General features: G+C 46.0%; 1 protein-coding gene across 1 annotated transcript in view; it reads right to left on the minus strand.

The window, feature by feature from the left end:
* Positions 1-526: 526 nt before the first annotated feature.
* Positions 527-17,748, minus strand: part of RSU1 (Ras suppressor protein 1) — a 224,852-nt gene continuing 207,630 nt past the window's right edge. The window contains exon 9 of the mRNA XM_032163998.2: positions 527-1,705. Coding sequence (XP_032019889.1) covers positions 1,603-1,705 — 103 coding nt within the window. The 3' untranslated portion in view covers positions 527-1,602. The remainder of the gene's footprint in view (positions 1,706-17,748) is intronic.

Genomic DNA, 17,748 nt, shown 5'->3' on the forward strand with positions numbered 1-17,748 from the left:
TTTCTGGAGTTTTCATCTTTTGATAAAAATGACTCATAAGAGCCCTTCATATTGTTAGATTCTTACTAATGCTTTCTTGCTGGTTTAATTTTAGGTTAAGTCTTTCCTATCCACAACCGCAGCGGCCTTGCTCTCCCTCCTGCAATCTCAAAAGCTCAAAAGTCAATTAGAAAAATTCAGGCAGAGGCAAACATGGCACCTATAAAAATGATATCAACTCTATCCCTAAACAGGGGATGGCACCTGGGGAAGCCGCTTCCCACAGTTAAGTGAAGTGTTCTATCAGGAATTTGTCTAGAAGCTGGAAGTTTAGACCTTGCTCTGTGGCCTCTCTGATTGAAATGCAAAGTCTGTTTCCTAATTAACTCAGAACTTGTTTGTTTGATTTTGATTTCTGGCTTATTATATGCCCCAATGGGTCCTGGTCTTAGGAGCTCAACTGGGAAGCTGAAAGGACACAGCAGAGAAGGGTAGGCCCCCTCTCCCAGGCCATTTGAAAAGACGGTGCATCTTCAGATACCATTTTTTTGTGTTGGCCTTCTGGGGTTGGCAGCCCTTTCAGTGAGCACAAAACCTCAGCTTGCATTTATTTTCATTTTCATAGGTATCACTGTTGAGAAGAAGGAAAGCTGCCTATCACAGATGTTAAACAATTGATTGTTTAATGACTCTGCGACTGTGGTTTCCGCCCTGGGTGTGGTGTAGCGTGTGCACATTTACACAACTTACTCGGCATCGAATTCACTTAGAAGAATGCTTTGATGTGAGCAGATTTTCTGCTGTGACAAAAAACACAGTTGAGGTTTTTTCTCTCTCCCTTTCACAGTTCTTGTCTACCAGCCCCTGGCAGAAATCACCATTTCTTCGGCGAAGGAATGCTACTTTCCAAAATCCTTTGGCAGAATCTCCTAGAGATTTGTTTTTCTGCTTCCTAATTTAGAAAGTCTTCAAAGAAAAAAAAAAACTTGACAAATTAATGTGAGAAGAAACGAACTGTGATTTAATTTTGCATTTCTTTCATGAAAAGTTTATCATGTATAACCAATAAAATTGGACAAGATGATTTTGGGGGAGAAAAGTAAATGAAAATGTGTTATACCCCAAGATCAGACTGTTCTTTTATTCTGAGTCAATAAGTAACATGTGATACAAACTCAAGATTTTATTAAAATCATTTGTAAGTTAAATTAACATATCTCGGTGTTGAAAGAAGACTTCTTTTAATAAAGCAAAATAATGAGTTATGTGAATCAACAGAAAGAGTGAAAAGTGTAACAGTGACATTTAAATGGTTACATGATTTTAATTATCCTTTTGATAATAAGCAACCTTGTGATTTCTATTCAAGAAAAGCCTGAGCCCACTATGGAATTTGCAGTTGAATAAGAGCTTTGTTCCCTGCTTTAGGTAATTTTAAAGAAACAAATGGAAATGGTTTAAAGACCTTATAACAATCTCCCACCTAGCAAAAGAATCTAAAAGGTAAGGTGGGAAGCATTATAAAAAAGGCCACACACGCATTGTGTTTGAGAGACAGAGCAAGAGAGAATGAAGTGTTGGAGAGAGAAGGTGCTGGAAGGCCAGCAGATGCCAATCCCTTCCTTATCTGTTCTTGGCTGCCAGGGGTTTCCGGCTGATCTTTTTCGATTTGTCATTATTCTTCTTCGGTGGTTCTGGGTTGGCCTGCATGTGTCTGCCGTAGAGGCTGCAAAGACAGAGAAAGGACACCATCAGATCTATTTTGCCAACACAAGATAGCTTTCACTGGAAGAGCTTTCAGGAATAGAAGAATCTCCAAAAGTATCCAGTAAGCCAAAGAAAACCTAAAGCTCACTTCTGTGTTCTCTGGGTCCTACGCTGTGTTGAATATAAAATTCTCTTACACATGCACGCCATGCCATGACGTCCGATCACGGTCCAGTCTCTTGGGATTTCACAGTCACTGGGAGAAGTGGTCAGGCCCTGCTCAGTCGTTCTGGACTGAAGTTCAAAAGCTTATGAGTGTTTAAGTGGACAATGATAGAAATGGGACTGAATGGAAGAGTGTCCATTTAGTGAAAAGTGAGCATGATGCTTAGCCTGAAAGCCCAGGGGCTGGCTAATGGGACAGAGAGCAGTGGTGTCCAAATCTGTGCTGGCTGCTCACCCATGATGGATAGCGTGGGGCTGGCTACCACATATCAATGCCACATTAATAAGTACCGCTGATTAAATGCTGACAAAGTGCCCTATAATTACGGTGGACGGCATTCATTGCACAGTGAAGCTGGCTCCGTGGCTGAGAGCATTTAACTGAACAGCAGAATGTAATCAATTGATAATTTATGAGTAACTCTGATTAAACCAAATTAAAAGCCACCCTAAAATAAATACAGCTCAAACTTTACTCCTTCTGTTGATATAACTGTGTCTCCAAGAGAACCTGGCGGGTGTCTCAGGTCCTCTACAGCAAGGGCATACCCGGCTCCACAGCCTGCAGTTGCTGTGAATGAGGGTTGGCACAGAGCCTGAGGTCCCTGTACCAGGTGGCCCCAGCTCTAGCATCCACACAAAGAATATACATACTCTCTGGATGCTGGCATCTTGGGCTGTTTAGCATATACTGGCATCTGGCTTTTTTTTTTTTTTCCCCGAGTACCTCACTCTGTCACTCTGTTCCCCAGGCTGGAGGGCAGCAGTACGATCACAGTTCACTTCAGCCACAAACTCCTGGGCTCAAGTGATCTCATGCCTCAGCCTCCTGAGTAGCTGGACTACAGATGTATGCCACCACGCCTAGCTAATTAAAAAATATATATCATATATATTATATATGAGATATTATATATGTATCTATATATGAGATATTATATATGTATCATGACATATGACATATATATCATATATATTCATATATCATATATAATCATATATATTATCTATTATATATGATATATCATATATATATACATATATATATATATATATATTTTTTTTTTTGAGATGGAGTCCTATTCTTTTGCCCAGGCTGGAGTGCAGTGTTGTGATCTTGGCTCACTGCAACCTCCGCCTCCCAGGTGCAAGCAATTCTCCTGTCTCAGCCTCCCGAGTAACTGGGCTTACAGGCATGCACCACCACACCCAGCTAATTTTGTATTTTTAGTAGCAATGGGGTTTCACCATGTTGGCCAGGCTGGTCTTGAACTCTTGACTTCCAGTGATCCACCCACCTCGGCCTCCCAAAGTGCTGAGATTCAGGCATGAGTCACCATGCCCTGACAACAAAAAATATTTTAATAGACATGGGGTCTCACTATGTTGCCCAGGCTGGTCTTAAACTCCCAGCCCCAAGCAATCCTCCTGCCTTGGCCTCCCAAAGTGGGATTACAGGGATGAGCCACTGTGCCTGGCCTCCAATACTAATGTTCTTGATGACATCTGCACCATGGCTGACAGGCAGAGGGGAAGGGCTGGCAGATGGAACTGCCCAATTGATTTTGTGATCCAGGAAAGCTGGACACTATGGTTTTGAGAGGCCGTACTGTATTCTAACTATTCCAGTCTTCCAAGTGTCACCTTGGAGGCGGTACAAGCAGGTTGCATCGGCAGTCACTCCCATGGAGTGTAGAACGCAGGATTCAGAGCTGGCCAGGGACAGACCTACGAGCCAGGGCGTGCACATCCAGCCAGGTGCTGGGATTGCGCTCCAGGAAAAGGGGAGGCCATTCGTTTGCATCAAGAAGGTTCCATATGTCCTAGACAGACAACGTAAGAGCCTGCAAATTGGCTTTCCACATCTCTAGGAATTAGTTTGGAGGCCTTTTTGCTTGTGTAATGGAGACAGTAGCCCTGTCCTGCTCAGCTCGGCTGTGCCTCCTCTGAAGCCACAGAAGAAACATCTTAACAGAATCTGAACTTTGGGAGGCGGAGGCAGGCAGATCACGAGGTCAAGAGATCAAGACTATCCTGGCCAACACGGTGAAACCCCGTCTCTACTAAAAAAAAAAAAAAAAAAAAAATTAGCTGGGCATAGTGCTGCGTGCCTGTAGTCCCAGCTACTTGGGAGGCTGAGGCAGCAGAATTACTTGAACCTGGGAGGCAGAGGTTGCAGTGAGCTGAGATCACGCTACTGTACTCCAGCCTGGCAACAGAGTGAGACTCTGTCTCAGAAAAAAAAAAAAAAAAAATCTGCTCCGTGAAAGCGCATTTTTCAACCTATAGGGGCTCCCCCAACCTACACTTTTAAAAGGGTCACAGGTCCCCCTGAAGACAAGGCCATGGGCATCTGGGGGTCCCGTGTCCCAGGTAGGAGACCACCGGTTTAGATAGGGAGTAAAGTTCAGCGGGTCCAACCCTGTCTCTGTTGCTGCCCCCAATTTCCAAAGATATCTGTGTTCAAGTCCTGAAACCTGGGAGTATGTCACCTTACATGACGAAAGGGGCTCTGCAGGTGTCGAAGTTAAGGACCGCCCTGCATTAGCCATGTCGACTCAACCTGTGTTCCTCCTCCTGGGCATCTCTCCCAGACACAACAAATAGGCAGAGGAAATGCTCAAAGTAGATCCCTCCGTTCTATTCCTCATCCTCCAAGCTCCGAAACATGCTTACTCCTCTAATAGCACCTGCCCTTGTCCTGGGATGTTGATTTACTCAGGGCCACTGACTGAATGCTCAAGGGCTTAACACTGCAGAGTAATAAACCCTGGAGGCATCAGGTCTCCAAGCTCCCCTCACCTGGCAGGAAGCAAGGATCTGACTCTGTTCCGTGTCTTCACACAGGCACCTATGGCCTCGGCAGCTTCAGCTACACACACAGCTTCCTTACAGCCTCAGAGATCTCTCCTCTATTTCCCAACCCCTTATCTGCACAGAGCAAAAAAATATGTACGTACGTTTTTATTCAAAGATAGTTTCAAACTTTAAGGATTACTATTTTTTTTTTTTTTTTTCAGATGGAGTCTTGCTCTGTCACCCAGGCTGGAGTGTAGTGGCACTATCTCAGTTCACTGCAGCTTCTGCCTCCCGAGTTCTAGTGATTATCGTGCCTCAGCCTCCCAAGTAGCTGGAATTACAAGCGTGTGCCACCATGCCTGCCTAATTTTTGTATTTTTAGTAGAGATGCGGTTTCGCCACATTGGCCACGCTGGTCTCAAACTCCTGACCTCAAATGATCCACCCACCTTGGCCTCCCAAAGTGCTGGGATTACAGGCGTGAACCACGCACCTGGCCTCCAAACTGTAAGGATTCTAAAAGTCAACAGAAAGATGACTCCACTGTTAATGCCCGTGGAAACCTAGCAATACCTGAGTGTAAGGAAAGGGTCTTGGCAATGATAAGAGGTCAGCAGAGGGAGAGGAGCAGTAGGAATTGAGAGGAATTGACAAGGCCCTTCTTCGAGTCAAGTTTTGAACGTGGGAAGGGCTGGGGTGGGTGTTCAGCTGGGCCCTGACGTGGGGATCCAGGCAAGCGATTTCAGAAGGGGTTGCAAAAGCTGCAGGGCTCTTCTTTTTCGGAGCGAACTGGAATGTTCCAGTGTTTGTCTCTGCCTTTTTATATTCAGATCCCACTGTGTGTGTCAACATCCTGGGGCTGCAGAGCAAGTCACACTACAAAGGGCCAGGTGGGAGCCGGTGGCCCTGAACTTGCCGTTCAAATCCTGCTTTTGATGTTTATTAGCTGATGACTCTGGGCAAATGATCAGCAATGTTTGCCTCCCTCTCCGTGCCTCAGTTTCTTTATCTGTAAGCTAGAGATGTCGTTTGTTTTCCTTGCAGGGTGGTTCAGTAAGCCCAGCACCATGGCAAACCTATTGGAAGCAGTCAGCGAATGCTTGTTGAAAAGTAGGACAGACGTGGGGTTACAGTCAAGAGTGATTAAATCAAGATAATTATATGATTACCTTCCTTCTTTAGGGCTGTTTCCTCTGCAAAATAACACGGTATTTTCTATCAACGCTAAATCCCCAAACACCTCTGGAACAAAGGTTTTAATCCTTTTTGAAGAAAGCAACTAAGAGCTGAATGCATGGCCCACTTCCTCAGTGAGTCATCGGCAGGGCTGGATGACGCTGCTGTCCGCCGCACGATCCTTTAACTCCTCCAGCTGTGTGGGCAGACGAGAGCTGGCGTTTTACTAAGCAGCCATAAGTGGCCATTTTCACGGGGATGTGGCTATGGCAGTGGCGGTACAGTCACAACAAGCTCCAGAGTCTGGTGTTCCATTCCTGGCTCTGCCAGTTATGAGCCACGGGGCCTTAACTGAGCAAGTAAGTGTGGTAGACAGAATCGCACCTCCCAAAGATGGCCACATCCGATCCCTGACACCTGTGACTGTTACTTTCCATGGCAGTGGGGACTCTGCAGGCATGATTTAGTTAAGAACCTTGAGCTGGATGATCCCATGGGCTCAGTGTCATCAAAAGGGTCCTTATAAGAAAGCAGCAGGAGGGACCAGGTGCGGGGTACACATCTGTAATCCCAGCACTTTATAAAGGAGGCCAAGGCGGGAGGATTGCTTGAGGCCAGGCGTTCACGACCAGCCTGGGCAACATAGGGAGACCCCATCTCTACAAAAAGTAAAAAAAAAAAAAAATTAGCCAGGTGTTGGGGAGCACACCTGTAGTCCCAGCTACTTACTTGGGAGGCTGTGTTTGGAGGATCTCTTGAGCCTGGGAATTTGAGGCTGCAGTGAGCCATGATCACACCACTGCATTCCAGCCTGGCGACAGGGCAAGACCTTGTCTTTAACAATCAATCAAAAATAAACACAGGCACGGGGTCAGAGTGAAAGAGATTTGAAGATGTTACACTGCAGCCTCTGAAGATGGGGAAAGGGGCTATGAACCAAGGAACACAGGTGGTCTCTGTAAGCCATAAAAGCAAGGAAATGCTCTTCCCTAGAATCTCCTGAAACAGGCAACCTACCAACACTGGTTTCAGACTTGTGACCTCCAGAACTGTCAGGTAATACATTCGTTTTGTTTTCAACTACTAAGTTCTTGGTAATCTGTTAGAGCAGCAATAGAGAACTAACATAGTAGGTGAGCCTCTCTGGGCCTGACAGGGTGGCCTGTCCGTGAGGATTCTGCTTAATTTCAATAGGAAAAATGAGTTTCTGGGGTAAATTAAAAAGATGGAAAAATGAAAGAACCAAGATGCAGAGAGGCGCAAGGTGTGTCCCAAAGGAAAAATGGGTGTTGTTTCTATGACAGGAAGTGAAAACAGCTTTGCAAACTGTCCCCTTGCTACTATGAACTGGCTGGTCCCTGTCCCACCATCCTCTGAAGCTAACACTCGTGGCTTGTGTTTTGCATGTACCTGGATTGAATTTATAGCAGTGACTGACTACAAAGGAGAGGGCAGTCAGTGCCATTGAAAGACGTCCTATTCCTTGCAGTTCCTGAGAGGAAAGAGTGTGGCATACCACGCAGGGCCATGCGGGGAAGTGCCAGGGTTGGTGAAAAACTTTTGTCCTGACCTCTTGTAACTTGTACTTTTCCCCTAGGGCCTTGGTGAACACAGCTTCTCCATCTCCTGCACCTGGGAAACGCCAACCATCCCTCAGACCCTGCCACCACTGTCCCCTCCTAGACAGCATGTGCCCTCCGGGCCACCACAGCTCTCTGCTCACATGGTACCTGTCTGGCCTACAGGAGCCCACCACATCCTGCACCGGGGATTCCTGGAGAACAGTCTCTGGGACTGATAGTCACCTCTGCCTTCCACACCCTGCTCGGCCCTGAACGACGTGTGCCCTGGGGAACCTCGCTCACCTCCCACAGTCTGATATCTCCATCTGCAAGTGGAAGATGAAGGTTCCCAGCTACCATGGAGGGCTTGGGAGAAGATTAAATTAAGGAAACCCTCTTGTCCCTTGGGCACACGGTAGGCATTTCAGAATGACAGCTATCGCCTCTAACCTCTCAGGAAGCTTCTCTGACTCAGGCTAACAGGGCCAGCTCCTTCCACCTCTTGCAGGCTGCTGCCATGCCCTCATGCTGCCCGGCATCTGCACTGCCAGCCTGTGTCTTCGGTGTAAATGTTTCTGGGAGAGCTTCGGCGGGCACTGCCACTCGGCCATGACAGCCGGAGAGTGATAAAGGGAACCTGGCCCAAGGTCACCCATGGGGCTGCAGTGGGTGGTGGGTAAAATGCTTAGGCCAGGAACTGGAGGAAACCCTTTGGCATGGAGCCCTAGAACATCTCTCCCCTGATACCCGGGGTTTGGAGAGGAGAACTGGGAGATTATTAAGAAGTGGGAAAAAAACGAGAAAGCGCACTCTGAAGTGACACAAGAGGATCAGTTGCTCTTGAGAGTCTGATGAACAGGCTTCTGTGACTGAAGACGGTTTCAGAGGTGAGATGCCTGCGATGCTCTCAGCGGTGGGAGATGAGTGAACCAGTCTGCTAGGCTCACAAGGGCTCTTGATCTCACTGTGAAGCCCAAATGCCAACGTGAGAGTGGGCCCTGCCCTGAGCAGCCACCCCAGGAACCCCTGCTGAAGCCCACCACTAGAAGGATCATTGGGAAACGATCCTGGAGACTGCCTGGGTTGGCAGGCTGGTGACTTCGGTGGTGTGCTGTTAAAACATCCTGCAGACAGGCCGCTTAAAGTTCCATGCAACTGACCACTACCGCCTGGACAGCTAAGACTGCACAGCAAAAAATTCCAGTCCACTGTACTCAGAATAAATTTTGCAACTTTTTTTTTTGATTAAGCAGATACGTTATGCATGATTTTCTATTACTGACGTGTGTTTTTTTTTTGGGGGGGGAGGGTTTCTTTTTTTTGAGACAGGGTCTTGCTCTGTCACCCAGGAATGCAGTGGCATGATCACAGCTCACAGCAGCATTGACCTCTGTGCTCAAGTGATCCTCCTGCCTCAGCCTCCCAAGTAGCTGGGACTATAGGTGCAGACCACCATGCCCAACTTATTTTAAAATTTTACTGTAGAGATGGAGTCTCACTGTGTTGCTAGGCTGGTTTCAAACTCTGGGGTTCAAGCAGTCCTCTCACCTCACACTCCCAAAGTGCTGGGATCACAGGTGTAAGCCACAGCGCCTGGCTGATAGGTGGATTTTATTTAATATGGGCATCTTCATTTTTGGAAAAATTGAGTCTTATATCATATCCAAGGGTCTCATATCCCTTTGCCGCAGCAGCAAGGAAGACCCCACCCTGAGGAGCCATTCATTCTTCAAAATGTCCTCCCGTGGCTCTAGGATGTCAGCCTGGTTCTAGTTTTCTCTCTGGACACCTCTTTGGTCCTGTCTGTCTTTGTGTCTTCTTCCCATCTAATTTTATCATTTTAATGATTGTCTCTGAGCAGCTGTTCTCCAAGTCCTCATTCTTTTCAGCCCAGTGGGACACTTTGGCTATGAATCCCCAAAAGGCAGGGAAGTGTCCCTCCCTGTCTCCAGAATTTCAGGAGCAAATGCTAAGTTATTTTGACATTCTCCTCTTTTTGTTTTTGGTCAACATATTAATCAGGTCTGATAGGAATTTAGTTTCCTCTACAGTAGAAGTTCTTAGCCTAGGACCCTAGAACTGTCTGAAACTCTAAGTAAAGTTGTATATGTATATTTCGGCAAAAGGGACCACAGCTTTCATCAGCTCCTCAAAAGGCCCATAACTCATTAATTAGCTGTTTTATGGTACCTCGTTAATTTCCATCATCCATTCCTTTCTTCTTCTTTAATCAGGCCCATGTCACATGGCTATTCAATTATTATAATGGTTCCCTTCTTGGTCTTCCTGATGCAGGTGACTTCCCTTCCCAGTGTGTCCTACACAGGATGTCTGAACAACTCTTCCTGGTGCATGCATGAAAAACAGCAACCTCTGGCCCCTGGATGGGGTACCTAGCCTGGCACCTGGCACGGAGCAGCCACAGCGCATGCGGCTGGGGGATCTGGCCTGCCTAATGTCCTCTCTCTTTCTGCACTAACGGGCGTGTGCAAGGTAAGGCTGGGCTTGAGGCAGGCAGGGCAGAGTGCAGGAAAGATGGAGTGAGTGTGAGCTATGCCACCTATTAGCTGAGTAGCTTCAGAGTCCTGTATCTTTCCAGAACCTCTGCCATCTGAACCGGAAAAGGGGAGTATTCGCTCATTATCTACCTGGCAGGTGAACTGGTAATCACGTTGCCTTGGGCTCACTGAAGTGTTTTGAAAAATGAAAAAATGGCTAACTCAATCTGAGGCCTGAGATAAGCCTTTCCTGACAGCCAACATTCCTTTTGGCTTGTTTTTGTTGTTATTGCTTATCTGTGTTATTACTGCCAGGAATGCCTGCTTAGGTCCCCTCTGCAACTGAGATCTCCTCTGTCCATATTTTGAGGCCTTGAGGACTTTCAACAGCTTCCTCCTCCCCTTCTCCATTCTGCCGTCACAAAGCCCTACGAGATGTATCAGGATCTCATCACTAAGTCCTTGATGATACATAAAGTGACTTCTGACCTTGGCATGTTATCTCAAAACATCAGCAGAGTGCCGTGATCGGAGCACGACATTTCCAATGCAGCTAACGTGCATTCATTATTCACTGTCGCAACAACCCAACGAGGAAGCTCCTATTATCATTATTTGTCAGATGAGGAAATTGAGGTTTAGCGGCTTGAGACTCCGATAAACCCAGGCAATGACTCCAAAGTCCACACTCTTAAAGCACTAAGTTACCCCATCTCCCATCTTGGTTTGTTTTCTTAAGAAGTCTACCATTTTCTGCAGGGCAGGGAGTGCAGGCTTAATTTCTTTTGTAGTCTATACACTCCAGGCACTGCTAGAAACACATTGTGTGCTATGTAAATATTGTCTTTCAGAATGCCAGGTATATGAGAGGTGCAATATGCTGTTCTGAAGTCGTTTGCTCGTGTCATATGTATCCCTACTGTTGTTTTGGGTGTTTCCATGGCAAGTCCTCATACAGACCAAGAAAAGAACCAATTTTAAAATCTCAGGATATGGCCAGTGAAAATAATGGAGAAAAATAATTTTGCTTCTAATCTGTAATCTTCTGGTAGGATGCCAAATTTAAAATCTCTGCAAATAGATCTGCGGACAAAATGTGAAGCCGAGATTATTAACAAGCACTTGCAATAGCTTTATTTCTCCTATCCGGCAGCTGTCACGGGCTAGTGACAGAACCTGAGCATGTAAATTGCTGAGTCCTAAAGAAAAAAAAATTAACAGTTACCCTAATTCCTGTGAGAAGTCTCATCAATTCAAAAGGAAATGATTTTTTTTTTTTTTTGAGATCAAACCTCCAAGAGATGGTTCCATGCAATTTACGAATGGCAGCGTGTGTCTGTTACATTCTTTTCCATTATAACCTGCTTTCTGTTCCCAACATAGTGGAGAAAGAAAGTATAAACATGCATGCACAAATGGCATCTATATAAACAGCCACAAGGAAATGTGTTAGTTGGCTTAAGACAGATAGCAAGCTATATGAAAAATAGGCTATAATATATAAGGCAGATTTCAAAACAGCCATATATTCTAGACTCACGATCTGCCCCACTGGAGGGGAGAAATGAGGATTCTGGCAGAGCAAAACTAACAATATCATGCACAAAAGATGCTCATTAAACTTCATCATCCTGTCTACTCTAATGATGCTTTTACTTAATAAAAATGCCCGGAGCAGTTGCAAGGATATTAGGCGAGGTCTTTGGTTATGTATCAGAGGTCCAAGCTGTCACCAGCAGGCATGCAGTTCAGGAGGTATGTTCCCTGGGGAACGAGCTTTCACGGCATACATGCGGAGAAAAATCAATAACTGCAACTTGCTTCCCTGCTTAAGCATTTAAGAAAATAGGTAATCCTTTTAAATTAAACTGCAAAGTGCTAAATGTTGCAATTTCTAGAATAAACTCAAAGGCAAAAGGAAATCAGTCCAAGGGCACTGGTAAGTTTCCCAAACAAGCTACTTCCCTGATAGACTTCATACCTGGAGTGGATTTCTTTTATTTATGAAAAGAAAGAATTATTTTAGTACTTGGCATCTGCAGAGACTAAAAAGAGACATTCAACTGTATATGTATGTGCTTGTAATACAACGATACACAAACCTATTCATACATATAAGGAAGTAAGTTAGTAATTATTTTTGTATGGGCAATTTACCTGTTTAAAAATTATTCTTCAAAAACACTACTATGAAAATCCACTAACTTGAATCTAGCTCTCAGAACCTAAATAGTAACCATCTAATGGACCTCTTAAAATGGCTGGCTGGATGATGATACGATACAGTCACCAGTGATCACTTTGGTCCATATTAACATAACCTGCTTCAGATTTTGTGCCCTGCCAACACAGAACTAGCTGGGGATGACTCTGGTCGGGGCAAGAAGCAAAACTTGAACGTATGGGGAAATAAGGTTTTCCCCTGGGTGTTAAGTAATAAAAATCAACACAGAATAGATCAAAGCAGAAACATGAAAAGTCACCCAAAATAACACCAGCAGAACTCCCAGAACAGTGTGCCTCGACTATAAGCAGACCAGGGATATCAACAAAGCTGGAGAGAGAACCTGCCCATCAGAGTCAGCACTGAAAACGGGGGAGAAAATGCAGGCAGTGGGTACCAGCAGCTGTGAGTTCTGTGGATGCCCTGGCGGGACTACGTGTCTAGGAGGAATCACAGAAAACAACACAGCACTGCCCACCCGGCGCACGCGATCCACACCTGCACGGTCCAGCTTCTGGCCAGCTCCCCTCCATACCTTCTGCTGCGACCCTCCATGCCCCTGATCCCAACTCCTTAGGGGCTCCTGTTTCCCACTGCTATTCACTCTGCCTGGAATGCTCATCTCAAGGTCCCCCTGAGACAGGCGCTACTACCATTCCCATTTGACAGGTGGGGAAACAAGGCACAGAGTTTAAATACTGTGATGTGACCGCAGGTTCAGACTCCAGGGTCTGGCTGTGCTTCCCTGATGTTAGTGTCACCATGACTCAGTCTTAGGTCCATCAGGGTGTCCTGTCACCCTGGGTACCATAACTGGTTTACGCACAAGCACGGGGCCAAGGAGAGCCAACGAGAAAAACAGGCCTCACATCGGAGCTCAAACCGCGTGGGAAGAAAAGTCCTTTCTTTTCTGTTTTACTTGAAGTAGGAAGGATGAGCCCAGATCTGCCGGTACCCTGTCCTAGCACTGTGGCGAGACAGCCTGCTTGGGGGAGAGACCAGCAGACAAAGCAGAATTGAAGGACGGAGACAGACTGGGCCCAAGGACATTGTGTGGGTCCCCATGTCTGAAGTCAGCTGTATTGCTGGATGATGTTTAGTGTAAAATCATCAAATAATCCCCCTCCCTCTTAGGCCTTGTGTTCCTTGTAATCAAAGCAGTGCTGGTCCTGATGAACACATCACCACTCTGGTCTACTGCAAATGTGAGTTCCCCAGCCAGGTCATCTTTGCCCACACTTTCTATCTTTGACTGCTTTCATTTCCATCATACCACTCGTCACCATCTAGTTATTTAGTTGATGTCTGTTTCCTGCCTCCCCTGATAGAAGGTTCATTCCTAGAGCACCAGAACTTTATCTGTCAGTGTCCCTGGGACACACTAGAAATGTCTGTTGATTGACTGAATGGATGTGTGTATAGCTGTACTTACTAGGAAGTATTACAAATATCCAAATACATGGATCCCAACTGGATCATTAGTGCCTCTGAGACAGGGACCAGGCCTACATCACTTTTGTTTCTCCAGTGCCTGGTGCCTCGTACACAATTGTCACCCCAAAAATATGCAGTGACTGAACATCTGAGCCAAGGATCACTTCCTGATGTCCTCAATTCCACGCTCATCAGGTGACTACCATCAGCTTCCCGCCTGGAGCTGTCTACTGAAGGGATGTGTGCTGTGCAGACCGAGGCAAGTGTTCCCGTCTTTGGGGGCAGTTATCCTCTGTTGTGGAATTAGGGTTCCTCCAACAGCTTCGTATGTTTTTTCCTCAGTTGGCTGCAGGGTTTCATTTTTCTTGCCTTTTTGAGACAGGGTCTCACTCTGTTGCCCAGGCTGGAGTGCAGTGGTGCTATCACGGCTCACTGTAGGCTACACCTCTTGAGCTCAAGTGATCCTCCTGCCTCAGTCTCCTGAGTAGCTGGCACAAGCACGTGCCACCATGCCTGTCTAATTTTTTTTTTTTTAAACACCAGGCTTCAAGTGATCCTCCTGCCTCAGCCTCCCAAAATGCTGGGATTACAGGCACACCTTGCCAGCTTGCAGGGCTTCTAAGGCCAAAGGGAAGACCAGGCACTCAGTAAAGGAGCTGCAGTGCCGCTTCGTGAGGCCTTTTGGGAGCCAGGCTATTGTCCTCTTGTGGACACTTTTTTACAGTACCGTGACCAGGGTGATTCTACTAAATTCCTTTAAGGTACAAAGGACTTTTATAGAATGTTAATTATTTTTAATGTTAAGAACTAGTTGAAGATAGTAATTTATCAGAGAATTCAGTTAAAATTAACATTATATATATTTTTTAAACTTTATTTTTATAGATGGGATCTTGCTATGTTGCTCAGGTTAGTCTCAAACTTCTGACCTCAAGTGATCTCAGCCTCCTGAGTAGCTGGGATTACAGGTACAACTCACCAGGCCCAGCTAAAATTCACATAAAAGTAGTGTTTTCTTCTCTTTCTGTTGGAAAAAAAAATCAGAATGAATTTTTATTGTCATGGAAGGGTTAGAGTCTTTCTGGCCACAGGAGGCTGCTACATGGGCAGGTGAGGGTCGTTCATGACCTCTGAGTCATTAGGCTGGTCATCACCAGGGCAGGATTCCTGTAGTGTGCGCACAGGAAGCTCCTCTGCCACGTTGTATATACTAAGTCATTGAAGCCTTAAGCAATATCACATGAAGGAAACCATGACGAGCACACATTGTCCTGTGGCTCTAGATGTAGTGACATTACACAAATCTGGTGTCCCATGAAAAGGAATGCCAGTATCTGGAGAGAAGCCTTTGCTTTGTCTTGTTTTACGATAAGGACAAATGGTAAAAGCATACCATACATAGTGGTATTAGTATCACCACTGATATTCCTCCTCCTCTCCCTATTTGTGGCTGTTGGCCATCTGCTCTTGGCACTGTCCCTCCCTCTCAGTTTCTCTCTGCCCAGGTGACCTGATGATTTCACCACAGCAGGTGACACATGGCCATGTGATATAGTTTGGATCTGTGTTCCCACCAAATCTCATGTGGAATTGTAGTCCTCAATGTTGGAGGTGGTTGGATCATGGGGGTGGTTTCTCATGAATGGTTCAGCACTATCCCCTTGGTGCTGTTCTCGTGATAGTGAGTGAGTTCTCGCGAGATCTGGTTGTTGAAAAGCATGCAGCATTGACCCCCCTGGCCTCTTTGTTCTGGCTCTGCCATGTGGTGTGCCTGCCCCCTCTGCCTTCCACCATGATTCTCAGTTTCCTGGGAGCTCCCCAGAAGCAGAAGCCACCATGCTTCCTGTACCTCCTGCAGAACCATGAGCCAGTTATGCCTCTTTTATATAAATGACATGGTCTCAGGTATGTCTTTATAGCAGTGTGAGAATGGACTAATACACCATGTCAGTGGAAAGCTGGACATCACGTTCGATCTAAGTTCAGGCCTATAGGTTTCAGAGCGCAGGGCAGAGAGTGGTGAACTGGAATTCAGAAGGCTTTGGGATTAATCCACTAGCAGGGTGATTTGTGTTTCCCCAAACAGAAAAAGGAGGTGTCTGGATTTAAACAGGGGTGGCAACTATCTGGCCTGAGCACTGCTACTCCCCATCTCATATCCACGGCAGATATCACACACTGAGCAGGTGCTCTGTTGGAATGTGCCAGACCTCACTAAGATAAAGCACTCCAGGCAAAGGATTCAACCTGGTCAGGGTTGGGCATCTGAATGGAACTTACATGCTTTGCCCAGGAACCCTGTAGAGCACATCACTTTAATATTAACATATTTACCCCTTAACCAAATCATGTTACGTGAAACTCTACAGGGCTTGTATCTCTAAGATTCCTTCTGTGCTCTGGTTAGATTATGGCATGATAATCTTTAATTATCATGAGTTTTTTTGAGACAGAGTCTTGCTCTGTTGCCCAGGCTGGAGTGCAATGGAGCGATATCAGCTCACTGCAACCTCCGCCTGCCAAGTAGCTGGGATTACAGGCACATACCACCACACCCGGCTCATTTTTGCATTTCCTGTAGAGAGGGAGTTTTGCCTTGTTTCCCATGCTAGTCTTGAACTCTTGGACTCAAGCCATCCACGCCTTGGCCTTCCAAAGTGCTGGGATTATAGGCGTGAGCCACCACACCTGGCCATTATCATGAGATTTTTAGACAGCATTGTATTATTGTCCCCTCCTCCATCGCCCATGGATTTTCTGGAAGGTGAATCATGTTCCACTTATGGAGCAGACCAGGTGTGGTGGCTCATGCCTATAATCTCAGCACTTTCGGAGCCTGAGGCAGGAGGATCCTTTGAACCTAGGAGTTCAAGATCAGCCTGGGAAACAGAGCAATACCCCATGTCTGTTTAAAAACAAAAACAAGTAGAGTAATATTTTTAAAATTCTTAGGAATCAATGCCAGAAAATACCCAGCTACCCTACTACCTACAAGTGCTTTATCTATGAGGCTCTCACCAGGTGAGCTTTAGGCACAAGCAGCTAGGAGAAACTGCATCTGGTACCTTTTTCCACTTCCCTGGCAAAGACAAACTTCCCCATGTAAGCCGTGTTCTCTTTGAAGTGGCAAATACTATCCACAAACACAGCATCTCATTTCTGCTGGTGTGCAGAAAGAGCAAAGTGGTATTTAGGAGCAAGTCAACACCTGGCAATGGGATAATGGAGACGGCATCTTCCAGGGCTCAACAGGAGATGAGACTTTGAACCCCATCCCTTCTTTTTTCACTTTCACATTTCTGAGTTTTTTGGAAAAAAAAAAATCCTGAAAAAGAACAGTTTGAAGTTTAAAAAAATACTTGTAGCCCTGGGTACATTCAGCAGACAATAATCTTCATCCATTTCCTCCTAGTTTAGGGACAGGGTCTTGATCTGTTGCCCTGACTGCAGTGCGATCATAGCTCACTGCAGCCTCAAACTCCTGGACTCAATAGATCCTCCTGTCTCAGCCTCCCAAAGTGCTGGGACTACAGGTACGCATCATCATGTCTGGCTAATTTTTAAATATTTTGTAGAGATAGGGAATAGAGAACTCCTGGCCTCAAATGATCCTCCTGCCTTGGCCTTAGACCTCCTCTTCCTCAGACCTTCTGGGATTATAGGTGTAAGCCACAGTGCCCAGCCTAAAAACAGATTTTTAAGAATCTCAGAAAAATGTATGGTCTGCAAGTGCAAAAAGCTTAAACATAAAGATGTCTATGGTTTAAAGTTGATGTTAAAAATGATCTATGAGAAGATTCCATGCATCAGCAAGGAATTGAGTGGGACCCTGGCACTGCCTCACCTAGGAGCTGCCTCTGGCTAGGGGAGAGCTTTAGCTGCTTCATGCCCCCAACAGGCCCCGTAAGGCTGCAAGCAAAACTGTGGCTGTGGGTGGGGAGGGAAGAGCCAAAGCTTGTCATAACAGCCCCTAGCATCCAAGAATCCAAAGTGTTTCATCTAAGAATCTCACCCACAAAACACCCCTGGAAGGTGCTAGAGCATGCTAAATACAGCTGGTGAAAGCGAGGTGGAAGTAAAAGCGTGGGGTAGAGATGGCAGAGGAGCAGGTGTCTGCAAAGCCAAGCACCTCCCTGGCCCCGAA

This window comes from Hylobates moloch, unplaced genomic scaffold (genome assembly GCF_009828535.3).
Source record: "Hylobates moloch isolate HMO894 unplaced genomic scaffold, HMol_V3 SCAFFOLD_2, whole genome shotgun sequence".
NCBI lineage: Eukaryota > Metazoa > Chordata > Mammalia > Primates > Hylobatidae > Hylobates > Hylobates moloch.